Below are 25,603 nucleotides of genomic sequence, written 5' to 3'. Positions count from 1 at the left end.
GTTGACAATGTTTGGCAATTGATTGAATATATGCAGTGAGGGAGAGGAAGAAATTTAAGATGGCACCAAGATTTCAAACCAAAGTGAATGGAAGGATGCTAGTAATCTCAGTACAAATAAATAAATTCAGAAGAATGGGTTTGGGGGAAAAGATAATAAATTGTTTTAGATGTGTACCATCTGAAATGTCTGAGGAATCATTGAGTTCAGAATGACCAGTACGTAGTCAGTGATAGAAGTTTAGGAGGGATTAGGACTAGATATATGGATCTATGAGTTATCCATGTAAAATTAAGTCAGTGAGAGCTAAAGAGATTACCATGACAGAGAGTGGAGAAAGAGAAAGAGAGAAGAGAACCCAGGGCAAAAACCTTGAGGAGCACTTAAAATTAGGGAAAGGGAATGATGATACTCTATGGGGAGTAAAGGTGAAGCTTCTGACAGATTACCAAGTGATATCTCTTCCTGACCATACCTGCTTCCTGACTTTCTCTGAACTTCAAAACCATTCCCTACCTACTGCTGGCTCATCTAGGAATTTCATTGCACTGGAATGGCCCATTACCCTGACCCCTGCTCACTTTAACATATCCCTCCATAAGTCACCTTTCTCATTCCCTTTCTGCTGTTGGGGAATTTCTCTTGGATCCTGTTTTGTGGAGGGATACAGGGCTACTCTGCCTTTATTCCTTTCCTGGTCCTATTTCTGTTTTTCTCTGGCCCTGCTTCTAGGATGTGTGGAACTTTCCCCTTCTATACCTATATCTATACCTTTAGGTGTGTTAACATTTTTTTTAAAAATTAGAATGGAAGCTCTTTGAGGGCAGGGACTGTCTTACCTTTTTTTATTCTATTTCTATCTACTGCACTTAGCAAAGTGTCAGTCACATGGTAACACTTAATAAAAGCTGATTTTCTTCCTAAAAGTCTCAATTTACTTTATAGAGACTAGTGGGATGGATTGCCAAAAACAAGGGGTATAAAGAACCCGTAGGTGGGGAGAATGGGAAAGTGAGAAGTCCTTGATCTCAGGGCTAGCCAGTTACAGAGGTCAATTCCTCCTTGGCAATGCCCAGGTAACAGTGGTCCATTCCCCCCAGAGGAGTCCTCATGTGCTAGGAGTAGATAGATATTCCCCTAACTCACCTAGCTGAAGCCTGGGCAGTTATTCTTTTTTTTCCTTCCCTAATGAATATGATGGGGAAAATTTTATTTTTTTTAATATTAGAAAGGTTTTGTTTATTTTGAGTTTTAAAATTTTCCCTCCCCCACTCCCTACAGAAGGCAGTTTGTTAGTCTTTACATCATTCTGGGCAGTTACTCTTAACCTGGTTTTAGCCCATCTGCCACAATAGGTTTTACCTGGTTGTGGCTGCTGTGCCTGCTTCAGCATCCTGGAGTCATTAGGGAGCTATCAATCCGTTTCACAGTTGAGGAAACTAAAGTCAGGAGAAGTTAACTGAATTAACCCAGGGTAACAGCTAGAGTCTGAGGCTGAATTTGAATTCAGTTCTTCTTGACTTCTAGCAGGAGATCACTTGCACCACCTAACTGATGAGTTCCAATTTCATCAATGATAATCATTCTTTGAAAAATTTTGCACCCCTAAATAAGATAACTCATGGCTAATAAAAATTATAATAAGTAATGTTTATTTAGTACTTACCATGTGACAGCAGTTATGCTAAGAACTTCATAAATATAATCTCATTTGAGACTTACAACAGCTTTGTGAGGTTCACATAATTATTACTTTCATATTACAAGTAAGAAAACTGAGGGTGCTTGGTTAGAAAATATCTGAGACTGGATTTGAATGCAGGTCTTTCTGATTCCAGGACTAGCCCTTTATCTATTTTGCCACCCTCTACCTCCAATAATGCTATTAATTTATATATTACAAATATTAAAGTTGCAAAAATTTTAACAAATATATATTGCTGTATTTTATTATATCCTTAGAATCTATTTTGTGCATAAAACTATAAATTCTTAATTCATTTGAATAAAAATGAGCTGAATTGTTGGCATTGATTGTTTTAAGAAAACTATATAGGGACATGACAGTTTGGGGAGAGTGTGTTTGGAAACTATGGTGCAGTCAACAGGACATTAGATTTGAACTCAGAAAACTTGTTTCCTTTTCTTTCTTGTGTATTCAAAAGTTGTGTAACCTTAGGCAAGTCATTTGTCTCTTAGCTTCAGTTTCCTTACCTTTAAAATAAGCTTGAACTAAATAACCTCTGAATTAAAACTGCCTCTAACTCTTACATTCTATCATTCCATTTATATACTTAGAAATAATTGTTATTAGAAATTTCTAGTACATGGAATTCTGAGGATGCTTGTTTTCATTGCATTCCCAGTCTTTAAGGATTAGAGTAAAAATTGCTCATGTTTATATAGTATTTTAAAGAATTACAAAGTGCTTTCCACACCATGCAGGAACACAAGTTTTGGCCTAGGATCTGATTAAGTAGGAAGGTTTTGGACAATGATTGTCTTTAGTCTTCTTAGCTACAATATGATCCAGTTATAGACTGTGGAACACTTTGATAGAACTGAGATGACTGGCTATGCTGCAATTATGGTTTTCACATATGCAGATGTTGTTTTTTGAACGATAGATTTGATTCATGTCCAAATGGATATAGTAGAGAGCTGTACTATAACAAGGTTTTCCTATAGAGACTTGAGACAAGGAGAGTTTGTGGCATTGTATTACATTCTCTGACCCATCCTAAACAAGCTTTAAAGTATATTTTCACCACTTTGAAATAAACACTACTTATGTGTGTTGACAGTTGGTTTTCTGAAGAATTACTGAAAGCATCAAAAGTAAGGCAAACATTCTGATGATCCTTTCAAACATGCAAGTATTTAAATTCTTGTTAAACAATCTTCGTCTTTTTGACTTCATAGGCTTTGATGACATGCCGCAATTGACTGTTTATCAAAAACTAAGCACGGAATGCTTAACAACATAAAACTATATTCAGACATATTCTTGGGCCCATTTAAAATTCTTCCTATATATGCATTGATAGAGGATGGAATATTTTATCAGACTAGGAAAATTCGAGTTTGGTAACTCCCTTCACCAATACAGATCAATAGTACCGGGGGTGGGGGGCACTGAGGGATTACATGACTCTCCAATGTTTATAAAGTGTGTGTGTCAGAGACTAGAGCTGAGGTTAGGTCTTACTGATTCTAAGGCTGTCCCTTTATCCCACTTTATCATTTATCTAAATGATATCTCTCTAAAGTTGAAGGTACTAGAGTGATCAGAGTTTTAATTGTAATTAGCTATACTCAAGTATGTCAATGAAATCGTGATCTCATTTTTGGAGACATTCTTTCCAGTTTTACAAATAGAAATCTATTAATGCCTGCCCATTCTGGAGTATGCCGTCTCATAAATCTGCCCCAGGGCATCTACCTGGGGGTCCTTCCTCACTTTGTCTTTACGTTGCAAAGATATCAGTAGAAAGCAGACTATCCAACAGAAACACCCCTTGTTTTTGCCACATAATCCCCTCTACTTTTTTGATAATACATTTCTTTGATAACATCCTTTGTGCCATTTCTTCTTTGTCATTACTTACTTATTATGTGTTACAGCCTGTTCACACTCACCATGCATCTTTCCATTGCTCTCTGAGTGATACTTAATTATAATTCTTCAGAGAACATAGTGTTCCATGATTTGTAGCCATATAACAACAAAGGTAGAACATTGATATTAAAAACATAAACCTTCATTTCAGAGGGTAGTTTGTGGTCATTAAAGGAACTTTGTAATTTCCCATAGATAATTCAACCCCTTCTTTTCCTTGTTTTTAGTTATAGGTCATATTCTTAGTTCATTGCAGTGTCTTTTTAAAGTATATATATTGAGAGGTAAGCTCTGTTGGTTGTTACTCTCACTGTGGATTTTAGATTGAACAATAGGCCTTTTTCTTCTATTTGGCATTTACTATGATAACAGTTAGACCAACATCTTTTGAATAATTATAGATTTGCTCTAAGAGATCAGTATTTTGGGGCTAAACTCTACCAGCATAATATTATTTAAAAAAAAAGAATGTCTGGAGGACCTCACAAACTATATAGCAAAGTATATTTACCTCTATTGAATCAATAGCTTTTTTTATATTTTACTTATAATAAGCTCAGTATTGTCTTATTTATAGAACTTTCAATTGTGTGGTGCTAAAGATGAATAGTGGAATGTCATTTGTGAAAGTATGACTGTTCCCCACTAATACTCTATATTATTTTTGTAAGTTTTCATGTACTAAGAAAGTAAGCATACAGGATGATAGATGGTCGAGTCACTTTTGCGGGGGTAACAAGATCTTCCTTCAAATATTTTGTGACTCCATCCCACAATGCTTTCATGATTATGTTATCTTTATCATGGATCTCTTCCTTGTTTATTTGATGTAATCCAGCTACTTTCCCAATCTTAGTTTATTTTAATAACATTTCTTCCTTCTCTTAAAATATATCTGGGATTGTGATGCTAAAGCTTAAGGATAGTGGCTACACTTTTCTTTGGGGGAAAACAGTTATAGAAATTTTTGCAGATCTTTTCCATCTTTCATTTGTTGTTGTGCTTCATTTTTCATCCTTAAATGCCTTGTGGATGACCTTACTTAGTTGAATTTCTCACTAATCTTTCTTTAAACTACTTTTATCTTGCTTCTTTTTATGTGGATATACTGCTTATATATTCTCCCTTCTCTATAAGATTTTCCTTCTCTATTAGATTTTCCAACTGAATTTACATTTTAAACTATTATTATCTTTCTGCCATATTTCTCTGCTTTCTTTATCTCATTCTACCAATTAATGCTGATTTAAATTGTTATACAAATATTATAATTGATGGCTAGTCATTTTTCACATCAATATCTTAAATTTTAATCATGAATAACTTGTTACATCTGTAAGATTAAAATTATTTAAAATTATATACTTTAAATTACAATCGGTTCTAAAAAGTTGGTCCTTTGACTTTGCAGAGACTGCTACTTAGGGAACAATTTTTATCTTAGTACCAAGCTATTTCTTGCCTATTGTTTGTGATCAATTTTATTTTTTGCATATGTGATTATCATTTTATATTTCCATATCCAGGACCTTCTAAGCTGTTTTTTTTTGAAGAATATAGCCATGATATGTAGGCATAAGGACTCTCTGTAGTCTATAGGTTTTTGGGTAATTAATTTCTTATTCTTGATCCAACAAATTTAACTTCTATAACTTCTATGACTTAACATCTTAAGAACTTCTTAACATCTATAATTTCTGCTACCTAAGGCCTGTTGATTTCACCTTTGTGGCATCTTTCTAATATGGCCCAGTCTCTCCTCTGATTTTGCCATCACTTTGGTGTAAATCCTCAACTCTTCACACTTGGACAATTGCAGGAACCTATTGGTGAGTCTGTTTCTGAATTGACTTTTCTAAAGTGATGACCTTGTCGTCATCTGTTCCTCCAATTCAATAAAGTCTAGTAGCTCTCAATCAATTCCAAGATAAAAAATATAAATTCTTCAGTTTGGCATTCAGAGCCTTTCATAATCTATCACACTTTATCACCCCACCTTTCCTATCTTCTTATGCTTTGTGCCCTACCAAATAGTCTTTGAATCAGTAACACTGCTCTCCTTGCTATTACATGAGCAAGACATTCCATTTCTCAGCTCTAGAAACTTTTCTTATTGTTCTACATGCTTGGAATGCTCTCTCTCTCCTCACCTCTACCTCTTGACTTCCTTCAAATTCCAACTAAAAACCATACCCACTACATAGAAAGCTTTTCCCAACTTCTCTTAATTCTAGTGCCTTTCCTCTTTTAATTATTTCCTGTTTATCCTGTATGTTGTTTATCCTGTAAGTTTGTTTATAGATAGTTTTAAAACTATCTGATTCTTAACATCCCCTACCACCTTTCCACTGCTCTTCCACCATCCCTGCAAAAGTGAAATATATATATATATAATTTATTCATCTATTTATTTATCTATTTATTTATCAATTCATTCATTGATTCATTGATTCATTCATTCGTTTGTTTGTTTGTTTGTTTATTTATTTATTTGCTGGCTTTCTCCCCCATTAGATTGTGAGCTCCTTGAGTACAGAGCCTATATTTCAATTCTTTTATATCCCCTTTAATGAACATATTTCTTGGTATACAGTGGGTACTTAATAAATGCTTATTAACTAACATTGTAATTATTTTCATTATTGTCTTTTCTGCAAATGCTTATGAACAATATTAGGATAATCAAATATTCTGTGAAATGATCACTGTAAATGCCTGATTAAACTTTCACTAAATCCTTTATTTTTCTTTTAAAAGGAAGACTGCTGAGCCTTTCATTTCACTACAGTATTCTTATATTCAGAGTACCAATAGTTAAGTTTGTTTATAGATAGTTTTAAAACTATCTGATTCTTAACATCCCCTACCACCTTTCCACTGCTCTTCTACCATCCCTGCAAAAGTGAAAGGGGGATGGATACTCAAAGTAGAGAGATGAGAAAATATAGCAGGATGCATTTTTACATTTACTTTATTTAATACTTTCTTCATCAATTTTTTAAGTTCAAATCAACAAAACAGAAAATCAGGACCTGATTTCTACCCTTCTGAGCTGTGAAATGAAACTTAACAAATGTGAAACTTAACAATTGACTCTCTCCCAGATGGTAGGAACTGGTTCCAGCACATCTCTGTTAGTACCTTATTATAAGCAGTATATAAATGGCAGCCATTAAACTGATGATAATTTATCTATAGTCCTATCCATGATTCTTACCACCACCAGGGATCATACTAGACTAGAGTTTATCAACAATGAGATTAATTGAGCTTCTAATATCTATTATAGTTCTGGATTTGTCTTTCTACTTTTTCTAATATTCACAATCTATCAATAGGTAGAACAAGAAGGAATCAGTTGGCTTAGACCAGAGAAAATATTGGAGAGACTGGAAAAATAAGAATTAAATAATTTGAATTTTGAGGTTAGAGATATATGTGATAAAGGTGTTAAGTTTAATAAAAGATAGTGAGATTACCATGATGATTATTGTGCTCCACATCTTTTTTTTTTTTAAGGCAATGGGATTAAGTGACTTGCCCAATGTCATACAGCTAGGCAATTATTAAGCATCTGAATGCCTGATTTGAACTTAGGTCCTCTTGATTGCAGGACTGGTGCTTTATCCACTGTACCACCTAGCTGCCCCTCTACATCCTTTTATACACAACTGTGCAAAAAAAAGAGAGAGGATACTAATTCTTCCAAAGTTATTAAATACACAGCTAGCTTTGCTCAGTATTAGTTTGAAAACATTGAGTAGCATTCAAGGAATCTAATTAGTAAAAAGGAATTCTGGCTAAAATCAGTGGCTAACATTGTTTAGTTGCTAAATAATTTTTAATATGAAGATTCACCTCTACCTCTAGAGTGGGGAATTAAGTTCATAAGAGTTGGAGCCAGATAAGCACCAATAGGTAAAGGGGAGCTTTGGTGATTGGTTATGGTACCAGTAGTTGTCTATCAACTCAATGTTGTGTTTTAGACATAATCAAAGAATCATTTCAGAAGGTCCTTCAATAAAGCCTGCCCTGTAGTAGAACTCGACAGGCTACACTGGAAATTTTGGATTACCAAAAAGCTTCTTATCTCAGAGAATTTAACTAAAAACTACTCATTGGAGGGAATTTTAAAACATTAACTCCCACAAGAACTTGCAACTTACTTAGTTAAGTGTCCAAATAGGATTTTCATTGTGTCACGATTTGGTGGAGGAAGCTTTTGTACCAAAGCCTTTATTGCTTCAATTCTCATGTTGTTGTCTTGTTTTTCTGTTGGAGAAAAAAAAAAGCAGAGGAAAAAAGCTAGATTTAAAAAAAGGGTTTTTCTTCCATAGGTTTAACCAGAGCATTAGCATATAGCAGTCTTTTGAAAGAGAATATGTGGCTAGATCTAACAAAGCTTTCCCAGAATTTCTCTTTAATCAGATTGGAGGTTCATGATAGCTTGAAAATATCACAGCACATTCTAAGTTATATCTTCTAAGTTGTGGAGCAAACAGGGAATTAACTTGTTTTTCTTAAATTTATGCTCATTTTCATAAAGACACAGTTAGATACAAGTACAAATATTCTATGATTTATGTGGCTTTGAGTGACATTAAACAGCTCAAAGAATCTGTGACTCAATTTATTTTTCTCCCTGGTATTTTTATGCTTTCTGCTGAAAAAAAGAGAACTGAGTTAAAAATTAAATATTCTTTGAAATGTAGATGGTTTGTTAAGAAACATTTTAAAAAAGGATGCTTTTCAAAAATAGTATTGTATTTCTTCTAATGAATTCATTTTACCTCTATATTAATGGGATAGACTCCTTTATGATATATTGAATTTATAGCCTTCTGATTTGAATCCCATTCCTTTTTTTATTTTATCTAATTCTTTTGAGCAGGGAAATCTTATCCAGTATGTAGAGACTGATGTTTGTTTATAATAAAAGATATGCGAGAGGGTAAAATAGAAAAGGAGGCTAATTTGTTAACATTGGCTAACTAATGTTAATTCTCTTACTATGATTGCATGGTTTGGGTACAATATAGGTGATAAATAAATACTTATTAATTGATTAATTTCACCAGAGTTCATAGCAGATCAGTGGGAAAGATGTCTAGATCCTGTAACTCAATTCCATTAAAAATGGAATAATATGTGATAGGTCTACATAAACTTTATAAGAAATGTGCCTAGAATCATAACATTTAGAGTTGATCTAATCTTATTTTACAAGCAAGGAAATTAAGACAGAGAGGGTGACATCCAGAGTCCACAATTAACAACTACACAAATAACAACTGACATTTGAACTTTAGATTTCCCAAATTCATCATTTTCTCCACTATACCATGCTGTCTAGCTGAAAGTATATTTTGGAGAAATAATGATTCATTTTTTTTTATTTCACCCATACTTGACAAAGTGAACAGCAGACATGATAACAATAGTCATTCAATCAAAAGCCTATAACATGCCAGACTGTACTCAGGGCTGTAGTTTGAAGACAAAATTGAAATATCCTTTGCCTTCAATGAGTTTATAATCTAAGTGAGAAAACATCATGTTGTTGTTGTTGAGTCATTGACAGTAGTATCTAAATCTTTGTGAACCCAATTTGGAATTTTTTTGGCAACAATATTGGAGTAGATCATTTTACAGATGAAGGGTAAAAGGGTAAAAGTGATTTGCCCAGGATCACACAGGTAATAAATGTTGGAGGCCAGATTTGAACTCATGAACATGAGTCTCCCTGATGCCAGGCCTGGCATTCTATCCACTGTACTACCCAGCTGCTCTTAAACCTTGTACTAATGAATACAAAATATTTAAGCATGAGTAATAGTAGTAAATAATAATACTAATAACATATCATTTTAATATTTGTAAAATTTAAAGCAGCAAGGTAGCATAGTAGATAGAATTCTGGGCCTTGTATTGTGAAGATCTGAATTTATATTTTGCCTCTGACAATTTTTAACTGTGTGACCTTGGTTGGTCAAAGTCATTTAATATCTATCTGCCTTAGGTTCTATAGACTAATAATGGTATCAAATTCCCAGAGTTGTTGTGAGGATAAAAATGAGATAAAGTTTGTGAAGTGCTTTAAAAAAAAGCTTAAGATGCTAATTATTGTTGTTATTATTTTATTTTATTTGAATAAGTACAAATTAATGTTTTTTGAGGGGCATTAGCAATTGGGAGATCTGAAAGGGCCTCACCTAAGGAGCTAGCCTTGAGTTGAGGTTTGACTGGAGTTATGTATTCTAAGAAATAGGCAGGGAGGGAATGCATACTAATAAAAATCAAAGAACCTTCACAGTAAGTGCCTATTATGTGTTGGACATTCTACCTGACTCTAGAATTCAGAAAATAAATTGTCAAGGCATGGGTGTAGCCTATGAAAGGCACAAATCAAGAGATAAATTGTCACATTTGTGTATAGAAAAATAACACATCAGCTCAGTGAAGATGAGTAATGTGGAATCAAACTGGATAGATAGTGCTAGGTCTAGATTGTGGAAGGCTTGAATACTTTTTAAATTTCTATTTTATCTTTATAGTTTATTCTCTATGTAAATCTCTCTCTATAAATCTACACACACACACACACACACACACACACACACACACACACCCCCTTATATTTTATCTACAGACAAGAAAGTAACACCAGAATTTTTTGAATGGGGGAATTTCCTTCTTTATTCTTTGTTCTAGAAAAATCACTTTGATAGCTATGTGAAGGAAAACTTGAGGCAGAGACCAATTTTTGTGGTTGTTCAGTAATTTCAGTCAGGTCTGAGTCTTCATGATAACATTTGGACTTTTCTTGGCAAAGAAAAGGGATTGCTTTCCATTTCCTTCTTTAGCCCATTTTACAGATGAAGAAAATGAGGCAAGCAGGAGTGAGTGATTTGCCTAGGGTTAAAACTAGTCAGTGCCTGAGGCAAGATTTGAACTCAGTTTTCCTTACTTCAGGCCTGGCTTTCTATCTTCCACTTAGCTTCCCAGAAGACAAATTAGGATGCCGGGGATGAGGGCTGCCTAAAACAAAAGTGACAACAGAGAAAACAGAAGGGCACATATGGGAGAGATGCAGAGACTATGGATCCAATAAGATTTAGCAAGTAATTGAGTATGGTGTGAAATAGAAAGGATAACTTCATGTTTTAAGACTAGGGGACTAATAGAAAGCTAGTACCTTCAATGGAAATGAGTTTGGAAGAAGGGTGAGATTTGGTAGAAAAATAATAGGTTGTGTTTTGAAGATATTAAGTTTGAAAGGCCTATGGGATATACAGTGAGAAATGCGGAATAGAATTTGGTGATGCAGTACTGATCTTTTAGAGAGATCATTTAATATATGAGTCATATACAAAAAGATGATTATTGAACTCATAGGAGTTGATAAAATCACAAAGAAAGGCTGTAGAGAAAGACGAGAAGGCTTCTCGGGGTAAGATCTCAAGTGCAAACTAGTGATTTGAGAGGCAGACATTGTATAATCATCTAATAAAAGTGACTGAAAAGGAGGAACCAGATAGGTCAGATTAGCATCAACAGAGATTAATGTCAGGTAAGCCCAGAGAGAAGAGTCACCATGTAGAGAAGAAAATGATTAATAATGTCAAAGCAAAAAAGTTCAAAACAATAGGGGCTGAGATAAATCTATATGATTTTGCTATTGGAAAACAGTCATAATTTTGGACAAAGTTGTTCTGATTGAGTGATAAAGTTGGAAGACATCACAAGGAGTTATGCTATGTGTAAGAGGAGAAGGAACGGTGTCAACTATTGTAGGTGTTGGGTTTTAGAGATGAAAAGTAACTTAGAAATTATTTCATCTAACGCTATCATTTTAAAGATGAGGAAATTGAGGAACAAATAAATTAACTTGCCCAATGTCTTACATCTATTTGATTTAAGCACTCAAGTTGCACAGAGGACACACATGCCTGAAATGAATATTAAGGATAATTTATTTTTTTAAAAAAAATACCAAAAAAAAGTCCCCTCTCAAAAACCTTATGGGAACATAACAGTATACTATTCAGATTGATACCACACTTGTCTTTTTCTGTAGCTGGGGAAATCTGTAAACAGTACTTTTGAGGTATGTGGTGAAAAACTTTAAAAAAAAGCAAATTCAATCAAAAGTGGTAAGATAGCTTTATAAATGTCAGCTTTATGGACATGTCATATTAGAATTTGGAATCAACATTTAAAATTCTGAATGGTTAATGATCTAAGATCAATACATAACTTATGAAAGACATGCTAACTTGAATCCCAAAGACAGAGCTTTTAAAAAAAATTAATATCTTCTCTTTAGTATATGTTTTTTCAGCATTTCAAAAGTTTTGGGAGTTTTGAGAAGATGAACAGACACATCTGACTTGCTTACATTGTCACTTGGAGGAAATCAAGCCTATGCTTACAGGAGTATTGGAGACATTGGAGGTAGATTGTATACTCATAGGCTTTCAACCAAGTGTCTCTTTTCTTTCAATTAACAACAGATTCCATAATTCTTTTGTCTGTAATCCATCTGTGGTCCCACCCTCAGTCCCTTAGGATTCAGTATTGTTCCTTTAGTCTTGGTTCCCAGTATCCAGGAACAATTTCATTGTTTTTTGTTTTTTTTTTTTTGTTTCCTTCTATACACTGCCCACTGTCTGGAACAACCTCATTCTGTAGGACTTTTATGTTGGCTTTAACCTTCATTTTACCCATAAGTTTTATTTCAAAAACAATGATTCCTCAAAAGAACCCTCTCTCAGCCCTGAGCATAATGTTACAAATATAGGAACAAAAGAAATAACTTCTATTGAGTGACATGATAAGTAATAAAATAATTTTGGTAATAAGAAAAGAATGTAGACAGATTTGGGATGTTGGACTGGCCTTAAGAGTTTTCCTTTGGTTCATGGTTTCCAGGTCATAATTCTAGAAATATGGTTTATGATGTTTACATTTGCATTTATCTGCATTAAATGTCACTACTAAAAAAAGGACATTTATAACTAGATTCCTATGTGAGAAGAGATAAGATAAAATTTCACTGAATAAGATGAAAGGAAATGTCCTGTACCATAAAGGGCCTTGGACCTGATGACCCATGAACTCTTTTCTGGTCCTACAATCTACGACTTTATTATTATTAGTTTATTTATAGATTCAACAAATCAGTGTTCAAGATGAATTCTGCTTTGATATCTGCCCCCTCACAGAGTGAGAAAAGCCTTAACCTCATAGAAATCAGTGTTTGGGGAGTTTTATTCATTCTCTCTATCTAAAAGCCTTAAGGGAGAATGTTCTTTTTAATCAAGATTGGACAATATTCTAGCTATTCTGTCTCTCAGAGTCTTTTTGTATAATTCAAGTATTATATGGATAAAATGAAGTCACATATATTACAGGTCTATATTTGAGAAGAACATCCCTCTTTGCCTTGTGAAGTTTTCTTTTTTTTAGAACACATTACACCCAAAGTTAAGGAACAAGAGCTTTGGGTGGTCATTTATAGATCCAGTTATGAAGTGCTCTCCCATTTTGATGGAGTGAAAATAGGTGCTTAAATTTACATGGGCACACTTTAATAATTCCAGCATGTCTTCCAATTAGAGAAGAACCCTTTGGGTTTTGCCAGTCAATTAAAATTGTAGTGAATGACCATGGTTCATCTTCATTGGTTATAGAAATGGCTGCTTAAAAAAGAGACCTCACAACAGCTTAATTTTAGTTTGTGTAAAGATAATTTGGAACAAATTCATATCTAATCTAATCTCTCTCTACATATATATAAACACACAGACTTTTACACTTTTAAAGCTGGAGTATTATACAGACTATTTTTTGAGCTTCCTATTCTGCCCTACTGACACCTGTTTGCTTACAGTTTCAGGCTGTCTTCAAAATAACATTAAGTCATAAATTTTCTTCCTTAGTGCCATTCCCTGAAAGCAGCAGCAGCCTACAGTATGTGATGGTTTTGTAAATATATAGAAAGTCATTAATTATCAATGGAGTGTTTTGTTAAAATTCAAAAGTAGGTACGCCGTAAATAGAGATGTCATGTTATTATAAACAAAGAAAAATCATGGGCTTTATGCTAACCCATAAGTCGCCACTTTGCAATTTTTCAACACATTTTTTTTCCTGTAAAACTGAAAGGCCATGCTTTATGCTGAATTAAAGGGAAGACACATTCTATGTGCAGATACATAGTATGATGAAAGTCTGATTATAGGCAATATTAAGCTTGGCTATGAATAGTTCAAGCCAAGTATAGAGGAATATTATTTACAGGACATGAAAGGACAAAGAGTATCTTCAAAACTTAAATGAACTTGGGTCATAGTTGAGTCATTTCCTATATTAATGAAGATCATAGATTTAGACCTGGATGGGACCTCAGAGATTATTTAATCTAATCCACTCATTTCCTAGATGAAGAAATTGAGTAGAGAGATTAAGAGATTTGATCAAGGAAAATGAGAAGAGCTCAGATTTAAATTCTTCTGACTCTTATGCCCACATTAATCTGACTGTACCATATAAAATTTTTTTTACATTATTTTCAAGTTCTTCTTTTTACATTTTTTACATTATTTTTAGTTCTTCTTTATGTCCCTATCTTTTTCATTGCAAGGTCCTAAACACCCAAGATATTGGGTTTTTAAAAACAGTACTTTTTTAAATAAGAAGAATCTTGAATAAATATCCATAGGCAGTAAATATCTGTCAGAGAAATTGACCATTCCTCTTAAAACACAAATTAGTTAAAAAACATGGAGGAAAAATAAATGTCAATTGTCTTTTTTATCTTCTCTGATAAGCATCTTTGATCTTTGCACACAAACTTTAGACAGAAAGTCTTGGAAGGAACAAGAATCTTGATGAGAGGTGCCAGGATTGAGGACTGGCAGAGTGGAAAGTTTCCATCTTGATCCCCACCTAATCTAGATCTGAGGAGGTATGAAGACACTGAAGGGAGTTTTGATACTATGGATTTCTCTAATGACGCTCATAGAAACTTCAAGACATAAAATTTATAATGGAAATAATGTAAATATTATTGGTCTTGAAAAGTTTCCTCTTGAAAAGTTATACTGCCAAATGATATAATTGAGGAATTTAGTTACTAAAAATAGTTGGTTTGAAAAATATTTTAAAACAAGTACCTTCCATGAATATATTAATATAATACAACATTTATTATATATCCCAAAAGAAATATCTATATCAACATTTTTAGTATCAAACAAGAAAAATTATTTTGTCAAAGATATCTTCTACAGTACAGAATAAATTTCAAAAAGAAATAAATCCTCTAAATATAGTAAGGTTCTCCAAACACTTCAGTTTACAGATATTGTAAATTGTAAAATGCTGCAGACCTTTCTAAATAAAGCTCAAAAGTACTCAGAAGAGCTTGGTCAAGCAATTCATGAAAGAAAAACTAAGTGGATGAAGAATCCTTAGTGCTATGGCTATGACATACTTGAATGATCTGCACACTGAATGGTCCTTCAGTGCATAAATCTTAGGCACAAGAATAATATGATCTGGGTTCACAAATGAAGAGGAAAAAATATGTTGTAATGTTCTGTACCACTTTTAATTACCATGAACTTCTCTCAGATACCCAACTTATACTTTCATTGCCTGTATGTACTCTGAATGTTTTTAAATGTCTGTGAATTGTAGAACTTCATATTCATCATAGAATCAAAATCATGGGCTATCCAAGAGGCAATGGAAGAACCTATAGCGAGTTTAAATTGGTTGTAACATTATTAGTACTGCTGAACTATGCGTAAAAAATAAAATTAAAGATATCATCAAAGATGTATATGACTGCATAAGAAGAAAGACCAGTCATGTAAATGAGAACAATGGATAATGTATAGATTAGGTATTGCATTGATACCCACATGCTGACTGGATTCTCTTTGGAGGATTCTAGTGAAGGTCTGAATGATAGTTGTATAAAATCAGAAGGTGTAGATGGATTGTAATCTGCATTTGTAAAATGATTATTTATGCTGATAATCTCATAATCCATTAAAGCAACTAGCTAGTTATAAACATTTTCAAGAAACCCCTGCTCTCTCATTATTAACTTTGATTAGAGTTTACTTCTATATTATTATCACTTTTGACTTCTTTATCCTTCTATAAGTAAAAGGGAACCACAAATTCAAAGATAAATTTCTTTGTTTTATAATATTGTATCCAGGCATTGGCCTCTCCCCGGTTGTACTTTTGATGACTGCATCAACTCTTTTATATGTTAAGTTCTGATTATTTTTTCAGTGTGTTTTTTTTTTTGATCATGAAAATAGTAAGTTGAATTTACCCAAACCCAAATTCCTTCTCATACATGAATAGAATAGAAATTACTGCCCCAAAATGAACCTTTTAGGTGATTTCTATACTCTGTTAAATTCACTGGCTCTGAATATCATCTGAAGATACTCTTGTGGTCTAATTGATAGTGAAAATCATTCACCCTTTTCATACCTCTAAATTAGAGGTGGGGAACCTTTTTTCTGCCAAGGGCCATTTGGATATTTATAACATCATTTATAGGCCACAGAAAATTATCAAGCTTAAAATTTAGCCTGCTACATTTGATCAACCATTTAATTAATTCATCCCTAAAAAGTTCATAGATTTATTGAATTTTGAGCCCCACCTGCTGTTGCCATGGTAGCAGTAGACTAAATGATTTCTCAGGGCATGTTAGCATGATATTCCCCTCCCCTATTCTAAAGGGAATATAGCCTATGAGAATTTTCCCTAAATTTTTTTTTTAGATTAAAAAATTAGATTATTCTCAACCTAACACAGATTATTATTATTATTCATGGTTGCATAGTAGATAGCCTTGGAGTTAGCAGGATTCATCTTCAAGAGTTTAAATCTGGCATTTATTTGCTGTATGAACCTGGGCAAGTCACTTAACTCTTTTTTGCTTGTTTCCTCATCTGTAAAATAGCTGGAGAAGGAAATGGCAACCCACTCCAGTATCTGTGCTAAGAAAATCCCAAATGGGGTTACAAACAGTCAGATATGACTCAATGACCAGATAAACTAGATCCTACCTTTCAACCTGTCAGTTTGGTAAAGTTGTCCAATTCTGTTTATAGACAAAACTCTCCCATGTTTTCAAATCACCATAGAACATTTAGCTAGAGCTAAGGTTCCAAACTGAGGCTTAAATTTTCATATAGATAGTTGACTCATTAAATAGATTAGATTTGCAAAGGTTAAAAGAAGCCATATCAAGAACAAATTTGTGTTCAAAGGTGTTTGCCAAGGTCATGGAGAGTGTCTTGAAAGACATTTGAGGTAAGGACTAAAGATTCTTTTCATTTTTTAGGGTTATTTTTTATTTTAAGCAAAAAGATACGAAGTCTTGCCTAGAAGCAAGTCAATTTTGAAAAAGATCTTTCAGGAGTTGGCAACTGCCTTTCATGAGACTTTTCTCTAACCAATATCTTTTGATGTGACTAAACAGGGACACCCAGAACAAGAGAATGTTAATGAATTGCAAAAGCAGCAAAATCCTTCTAGATTTGGGACATAAAATTATTTTATGAATCAGCCTATTTTTAAATTGTGAGTCTATTGTAAAAGAAGAAAAACAGGCAACATGTGGTAACTTTAGTCAGCATTTCTGAACTGAGAATGATAAACACCTCTGCCTGGCTCTGGCATTTATCAGTACTGAGATATTATTACCACATAGAGTCACAGCATGGTTACTGTTATCATCGAAAAAAAGAACCAGCTAATCTTAATGGTTTGTAAAGCCGTTACCTGCACTGGTCTGACATTTATCATGATCATTTTACCACATGGGTCCTACATAGCAAAGGTCTTTTATCTGGAAGGGACATCACTATGAATTATTATTTGCAGCTAGGTAGAAAATTGTATGTTGTAGATACCTTTTCTCATTATAAATCACATAGTCACATTTCACCATTTCCCACAGAAAGCTGCTGAGCCTAGGCTTTTTGCCACAGCTCGTTTTCTTCTCCTGCTCCCTCTTTTTTTTTTATAGTTTCTTTAAAATATTAGCCATTTTTTCATTAAAATTCTCAATATCATTTTTAGACTAATCTAGTACAGAGTACATACAAATGAATGCATCTACATTTACAACTATGTGACTTTCCTGAACAAACATTTTATGAAGGGATTGTCCTTCACTTTATAACTGAAGTTGATAAACTGTCTACTTTTTTTTTTTAATGCTTGTTCCCACTTCTGTCCCAGTGGCCAGGCTTGTTTCTGCTCTTGACCTTGTCAATAGAATATTTACCAGTAGATCAGATGTAATTTAATACTCAAAACACTTATGTTATTTTTTGCCTGAAATGCTTAACTTGGATTTTGCTATGAAAATGTGTGTTCTTAGAGAAAATTCTGGCTTCCTTTTTTTTTTAGTTTTTAAGAGGGCTTTTCTTTCAGATACTGACTTTTTATTAAATTACAATGATAAAAAGGAGTCAACACAAATTTGTTTCAAAAAGAGATTCTAAGAATATGTCACTTTTATATCAGATGCTTAAAGATATGCATTTATATATCATATGAAGGAAAAACAGTTTTTAAAAGGTATGCTGGTTTATAACCATGAAGCTAATTCAAGAAAAAGAAATATATTTATTTGACAATAGGAAACAACAATAAAAGGCACAAGTTTTTTTACTATGTAAAAAATGAACAAATCCTCTATTTTAAAAGATTGAGACAACTAATCTTCTGAAAGAGATATTTATATATTTTCTTCTTTCTCAAGTGTTCCGTTAGGAATAAATAAGCCAGAAAGTCTCCACTTTTATAATGAAGAGGGAGGAGAATTCCTTGCCATTTTTGCATTTAGAAAGAAATGTGTAAGAAGAATGTGACAATTTAAGCAAATCAAGATTGTTTCAAATGAATCACAAACGGGACTTTGTGGAATATTTTATACTAACATGTGTAGTGAACAGTAAATCTGGAAGGAGCTTTTCCTCAATGGTCTAGTTCTGATGAGTTTTTCTATTTCTTTGTGTATTTAAAAGAGTTTTGGAGGTAGTATTTAATATTGCTGAGACTCTTGTAAATGAGTTCTGGAAAATCACAGTAACATGAAGGAAAGCTGATGGGCTGTAATGTTGACAGTAGCTGGGGGAATCTGAATGAAGAAACTAACTCTAGTGCCTCAACTTAGGGGAAAAAAATCACCTCTCACTCCATCTTGGTTTCTTAGAAAACACACATTAATTTTAAATGCCCATGGACACAGATAAACAAAATGCTCTTAGAAGGGAAAGACCAGTATTTGTCAACAAGAAGCACAAATTTGGGTGTTTGATTGGGGGACAGGGAATATGATTCCTCAGCCTTATGTATAATACTACCTCTGACCCTCCGTAGTGATTCTTATGCCTGGGTTCCATCTCCAACTTTCCCTTAGGGAAACAGTACCTGTTTTAAGATTTTCATATGTACTGAAGTCCAAATTATTACTTGTGATTTGGAATCATATAGATAACTGGTTCATTTTATGTGTGAAATGAAAGATTCTAAGCCTCTACTGCTTGAAAATGGGATGACATGCCATGCAATTTTGTGATCTAAAATATTAATTTAATGAGGTAGTAGAATATTCCAAAATACTCTCTTAATGGCTTATGAAAAAGATACACTGAAATCCCATTTCACCCTTTTTGTTTCAAGATGAAGCTTTTGTTCTAACTCAACATCATCCCCACCATTGCCCCCCAAAACACTGTAACCTGGGAGCATTTACCATAATTAATGAGGGGCTTTGCTGCTTTGATTTTTCTCCTTTTCAGGGGAACTGGGTGAATTGTTGAGTGCTAATGAAAGTCAGAGACTTCTAGCAGTGGCTCTAGCCAGGCACAGGGCGGGCAGACGCTTTGTAAGCTTCCCCACTGTGATGCTGTGCAAGCTTCCCCGCTGTTATGTTTACCATAGTTTTAATGCCTGCGAAAAATTCCTGATGCAACCAAATTATGTTATGCCCTCTTGTTTATCTAAAGACACCCCCTAACCTCCCCCCCCCCAATTGAGCCAATTCCTATTGTTCCTATCCATTGTAGATATCTTCCTTCTGTCCCCCTACCTATCTTATCACTTAAATTCTTACCTCTGGATCTAAGCTGCTGGAAGAATTTGTTTGAAGACATCACATGTCTCATATCCAGAAGTTGAGGGCAGGATTAAATACATTCTCCTCACCTATGTCACCTAAGACAGATAACCTCATCTCAAACTCATTTTAATTTTATTTGAGGTCATATTAAAGCCCCAAGTTTAATCATCTGGCATTGACAACACTAGCTTAAATGCAAATGTATTTTGTGAAATACACTATGGCTTAAAAAAATCCATACAAAGCCCTCAAACTATCACTGAGAACTAAATAATGTGCTCTAAGAAGAAAACAACCAATTTGTGATTTGAGTTGATTTATTCCTGATCCTTGCCTCAAAAACAGATATTGCAAAAGAAAATGACCATTGCATTATGTTATAAATTGATGAATTCTCCAAGTGTGATGTACAGTGGAGTTTTTAATAAATATTCATATGACTCTTTTAATCCATTAGAAAGACTTAAGACAATGAGCTTGCAACTAGCTCCCATTTGGGGGCGGGGGGGAATTGGAATTAACAGGAAAAAAACCCAGCACTTAGGAAAGTTAAACTTTAATGTATCAAACTCCAGGTGCCAGAGTTTGAGGAAAATAACCAATAATAGTCATTTTTTACATATTTGATGGGACTGATTATGCAACGTGCAACTCTAAATGGCTTATAGCCCATTGTAGCATGGTTCCATCCCATTGGCTACAGTGGGGTGCAGGCAGATGGATGACAGTGACAAGGAGAGAAGTGCTTTTGCTTAGCCGTGCGTTAAGATGCCATCCAGAAGCTCTGTGCACTGCAGACACTTCATTAGGATGCCAGGATAATGGTAAACTACCACTCAGAGTGACACCCCATTTCCTGCTTACTGAGCTCTCCAACCTCGGCAGATGTCAACAATCTCACAGTGCTACAGAGCAGACCTAACTTTCCAGCCACTTGGACTCCAATTTTTTCCCCTTAACAGAGCCATACATTACATGCAATATGTAATAGCAAATACCTTACTGAAAAACAAAATTTGCCCTGTTCATTATAGTCAGAGTCCTTGCTTTTTTTTGTGGGGTATGCTCACAGGGAGAATGGTGGAGTGGGGCTGGGATGTGCTCTACAATGCGTCCACTTTACATGTCACCTAGACATTTCTAGCAAGAATTGCCATTTGGTAATCAGTTCAAAGTGTTAATTACTCTGTGAACTCTGATAACTAATAGTTAAACTCCAATCCCAGGAGGGGTGACTGTGTGTCTCAATTAGCATCCACTCAAAATGTAAGAAAATGCTAAATTCTTTTGTTAAAGATTTATATTTGATTTTTGGCCTCCTTTTAGTTTTTTGTTCAAAAGAGCAGATGAGCATCTGGATGATATTTTCTCCGTAAATGCACAACTTGAGGCCATTCACACACCTCCTTAACAGTAGTTCAAGCCAATAGAGACTTTGTTCTACAATGTTAAGCCCACATTTCCTTATAAAGAAACAAGTTAGGAATTCTTTTTTTTCCTTAGATATTTTGGGGGAATTAAAAAAACAAGAAGAAAAATTTGCTTTCGAATCTATGAATGATTACAAAATGAGAACGAACAATTTACAGTTTCTAAGGCATCTTTTCATGCATCTGAATGACTTTCAAAGTGTTATGCCTCAAAAAAAAAAACCCCAAATCCACCCATCAAACCCATAATAAAATGCTTTCCCAGGTGGCAATTAATGCTTCTTAGCATTTCTCTGTGGAACTAAAGATAGAGCAATAAAGTGATTGTTAGATGCTACCTATAACTCAATCTTTAATCTAGTGCCCTTTAATCACTTCCTGATTCTGATTGCCCTATTTCAAAAATAGACTTTTTCACAGAGGAAGAAATGCCATTTTCCCAGTTAGAAACACTGGGAGTAGAATTTTTCATCAAACTTCCAGTCTGGTCTTTCATGTTGTTATTAATCTTTTATCAGGGAATAGGGAATGAAGGTATAAAACCTAGGTCTGTCAATCTTTGGATATTCTAGCTCATCCCAGGTTCCACTTTCACCTGGTTGTGATGAAGTGCTTGCCAAAGTGGGGAAATGATGCTCTATCAGAGAACGCAGGACAGGATAAAAATATATGGGGCCATGATACTTGTAGAGAAACTCGATGTCTTGTAGTAACTTTCTGATTGTTTCTTAATTTGAGGTCATCCCAAGTGGGAGTTCTCTTGCTACTTAGATTGAACCTTCGAACTACTGGCAGTCAGTTAAAACATATTTCTAGTTGAGAAGAGGTTTCACAGGTTAATTCTGACTTTTCTAAGGAAATAAAATAAATGGTTATTAAAAAATAGAACTCAGAGCTCTAGTCATATCTGCCTCTCAGTGTTTCTTCACATTTGTCTTTTGTATTTTGAAAACTATTACTCTTGGAGTTACAATTTTTTAAGTCAAGGCATATGGAGATTTGGAATAGTTAATCTGCTAATTCTTCTTTTAATCTTTTAAAAAACTTTAATCTGCTAATTCTTGATAAAATTTACTTTTTTGAACACTCAATTTATATTTATCCACTGATTAAATTATCCAAATATTTAAATTGGTCTTCTACTTTGTCTAAGAAAATTTTTTTCAAGGTTAGTACTTAGTCCTGTAATAAGGAAAGTCCAACATTTACTAAGTTGAATCCACAGTAAAGATTTCTAAGTGAAAGATATTTGCAGGCAAGCAAGAATCAGACCTTTTGTTAAATTTTTACTAGAAAAATGGATATTGATTTTAGATTGGCATTGGTCACTAGACTGCAGAACAAGACAACAGATGGAATAGTTGTGCAGATAGGACTGGATTCAGCATGTTCAAAACACTTGGGAGAGCTGCCACTTGGTTAATTTTAGAAATGGTTAACCTGAACCTTTCAAGTCTTCTGGACAAACAAAGGTTTGCCTATGTGCAAATGAATGGGCTAGGAAAAGAGAGATAGGATGGGGATCTAATTAAAATAGCAAATTGAATTTAGTAAAAATGGAATGGGTTAGTTGAAGAGTAATGAGTTCTCTATTACTTGAGGCCTTCAAATGGTGGCGGAATGACCACTTGTCAAAAACAGAAAGGAGAATCCTGTTAAAATCCAGATTGGAACAGATGACCACTGAGGTCACTTTCAATTATAGCATTCTAAGGTTATATGAAACATTCCATAAAGGTTTATGTCTAGGAAAATACAAGTATGGAAAAATATATAGTCTTAGCCTTCAAGTTGTTTATAATTTAGTATAAGGGAATAATAAAACTAAACCCTCAACTCATAGAGGTCATTGGAGTTTTCATTTGAATGAGGTGGTGGTGGGGAGACCAACCAACATTACTTTAAATTTGCATTCTATGAAAAATTTAAAAAAATATGTAATACTCAATACAGAAAAAGAATATCAGTCCCAAACTGATTTAAAATATATTTAACTAAAAAGTAATATTATGAATGCTCTAGTTATCCTTTTTTAAAGAGAGGAGAGATAATGAAATATAAAGAGACTGGTAAAAGTATATATCTATATATTTTTTTTTTTTTAAGAAAATAAACCTTTAGGTGAATTTAAGGGAATGAGGCTGTTTCCTCACATGCTCTGATAATGGTTCTTTTCACTGGTTTGCAGATATCAAGGCTTTAGAAATTAATAACAAAGGATGCACATTTTATTCTTTTTCAGCTAATATTATTTTATTTTAGAGTCAACATAGGCTTCTCAGGGGAGATTTCGATTTGAAGACTGTTTATTATATCATTTGAATAAGACTAGACCTGGCCTTTTGACTTTGAACCACTACCAAATTTCAGGCTGTGAGGAAATTGTTCTACATTTCCTGACAAATTGAGTTAAGCAGACATTAAGTGGGCTTTAAGAAAACAAATGGCCATCTTTATCACAGGTGGACACTGATGGCTTAATGGGGCCTGGGCTGATTGTATCACTTCTAATGGCTTGACGGGAAGCATTAGGGTTTTTGCATAAAGAACTGGCATTGCGAACCCTGCTAACACAGACCTGTCAAGCGTTCTGTATCCCTTTGTGCATGGAAGCAGATGTTTGTATGTATACTATGAACTGGCATTAGAGCAAGCGACAGATGCCTGTATGAATGCCAGGTTTGTGAATTTTTACAGCAGGAACATGTTCTGAGGAAGTGCAGCCCTGCCCTCTATCATAGGTAATTCCCAGTGAAACCTGCTAAATCCCAACTATGTTTTCATTATTTGGTTTTCAGAGCAACTGGATGAATCTGTCTTGGAAAAAAAAAAGGCACGAAAAGGATGCTGCCCGTTCGTCAGGGCTAGGAAATATCTCAACTGTTGGGAAACTTAGCCTTTCCCCTCATTTCTTTTACAGCGTAATCTCAACCATGCTTTCTCAGAGGAGAGGGTGGTATTATGACTCTCTAATTAAAACTTACTTCGGTGTTTATCTGTCACGCCTTCTTTCTCCCACCTCAATTTTCTTTCCTCTCCCTTACCCCTCCAACCAGAATTATGTTTGAAGCTTTTCCCTGCCTGCAACATTCAGAACTTACACTCTAGTTGTCTGTCAACAATACGAACAGGTAGCTTGCAGTCCATTAAACAAACACAGTGCCCCCCTCACTTTTATTTGACATTTTATTTGGCTGTGACAAATGAGCAGCAGTTGGATTATAACATAATTTGTCTTGTCTTTATTACCAGCACAAAGGACACCATTCATTAATTATTCTGCCGTTGCAGCTTAACACTAACTGGAAAGGTCCCTCTTCGGACAGATGGCGGGGACGATGTTATTTATATCAATCAGCCAAAATCCTCAACAAGGATTACTGTTCCTGAGACTACAATGATTTATTTCTTTTTACCTCACCCTCCCTCAACCCCTTCTGCTTTCAGAGATTTCCTATAAAAACGAAATTTGATGGGAATCTTAAAGCAAAGCCATATTTAACCTGTTAGCTTTGCAAAACAACAGGCATGCTACATCAGTTTAACTGCACAACATTAGTTGCATATTTTTGAAATGTTTGGGGTTTTTTGATCTTTCATTTTGAAGGAAAAGATTAACTTGGGGTCCCAGAGCAGCAAGTTCAGCTAAAGTTTGCCTCTTCTATAACACTGTGTTGCTATGTCCCAAGGGACCAACTGGATTAGGCTATGGTGCCAACTGTCCAGATTTCTGACTTTATTAAGATGAGATGACCCATCCTCTAGAGACTAAAAGTAGACCTCTCCTAAGAAGACCCAGGATATTCAGGGGGATAAAGGGGGAAAAAATCAAAACAACAATGAGGGCCAAATCAAATGAATGACAGCTTCTTCTCAATTCCTATTGGATACATCGATATCACTGAGTTGTTATTGGAAGGGTGATTTATCTCATTTGCTCTGGATTGTTAATGACTGTCCAGTAAATTCTGATCAAACCTTAATAAAAGAGTTCAGAGAGAATCCATATGTATTTTGAATGGTATCTATGAAATATTGGCCTTTTCCTTTTTTTTTTTTCTAACAAGTATTCTTTAGAAGAGAGAGAGATAGAGAATATAGCAGAACATTGGTGTTAGGGCATTTAAAGTTTTTGAAAGTTGCTGTCCTACTTTAATAAAGAATATAATGTAGAAACTTTTTGTCTTCAGAAATTATTGGTATAACCTTGCTATCCTGATTAGTTTGCAAATATTAAAAGTCCCATCAAGACAAATATCAGCAACATGCAAATACCCTTGCAGGTTGTGATTAAGATTTTAAATGTATCCTTTTGCTTTTAGTTAATGAAAAACAAAGTCTTGGAGGATCTAAGTTGTAATTTATTAAACATGAAAGGCTCCT

At 34.3% G+C, this 25,603-nt stretch overlaps 1 protein-coding gene across 1 annotated transcript in view; it reads right to left on the bottom strand.

The window, feature by feature from the left end:
- Window positions 1-25,603, bottom strand: part of ARHGAP15 (Rho GTPase activating protein 15) — an 871,958-nt gene that overhangs the window by 77,301 nt on the left and 769,054 nt on the right. The window contains exon 16 of the mRNA XM_074215108.1: window positions 7,786-7,891. Within this exon, the coding sequence (XP_074071209.1) occupies window positions 7,786-7,891 (106 nt within the window). The remainder of the gene's footprint in view (window positions 1-7,785; window positions 7,892-25,603) is intronic.

Source organism: Macrotis lagotis, chromosome 1, assembly GCF_037893015.1.
Source record: "Macrotis lagotis isolate mMagLag1 chromosome 1, bilby.v1.9.chrom.fasta, whole genome shotgun sequence".
Classification (NCBI taxonomy): Eukaryota; Metazoa; Chordata; class Mammalia; order Peramelemorphia; family Peramelidae; genus Macrotis; species Macrotis lagotis.
Note: the sequence above shows the minus strand (reverse complement) of the source record. Positions and strands in the feature narration are given on the sequence as shown.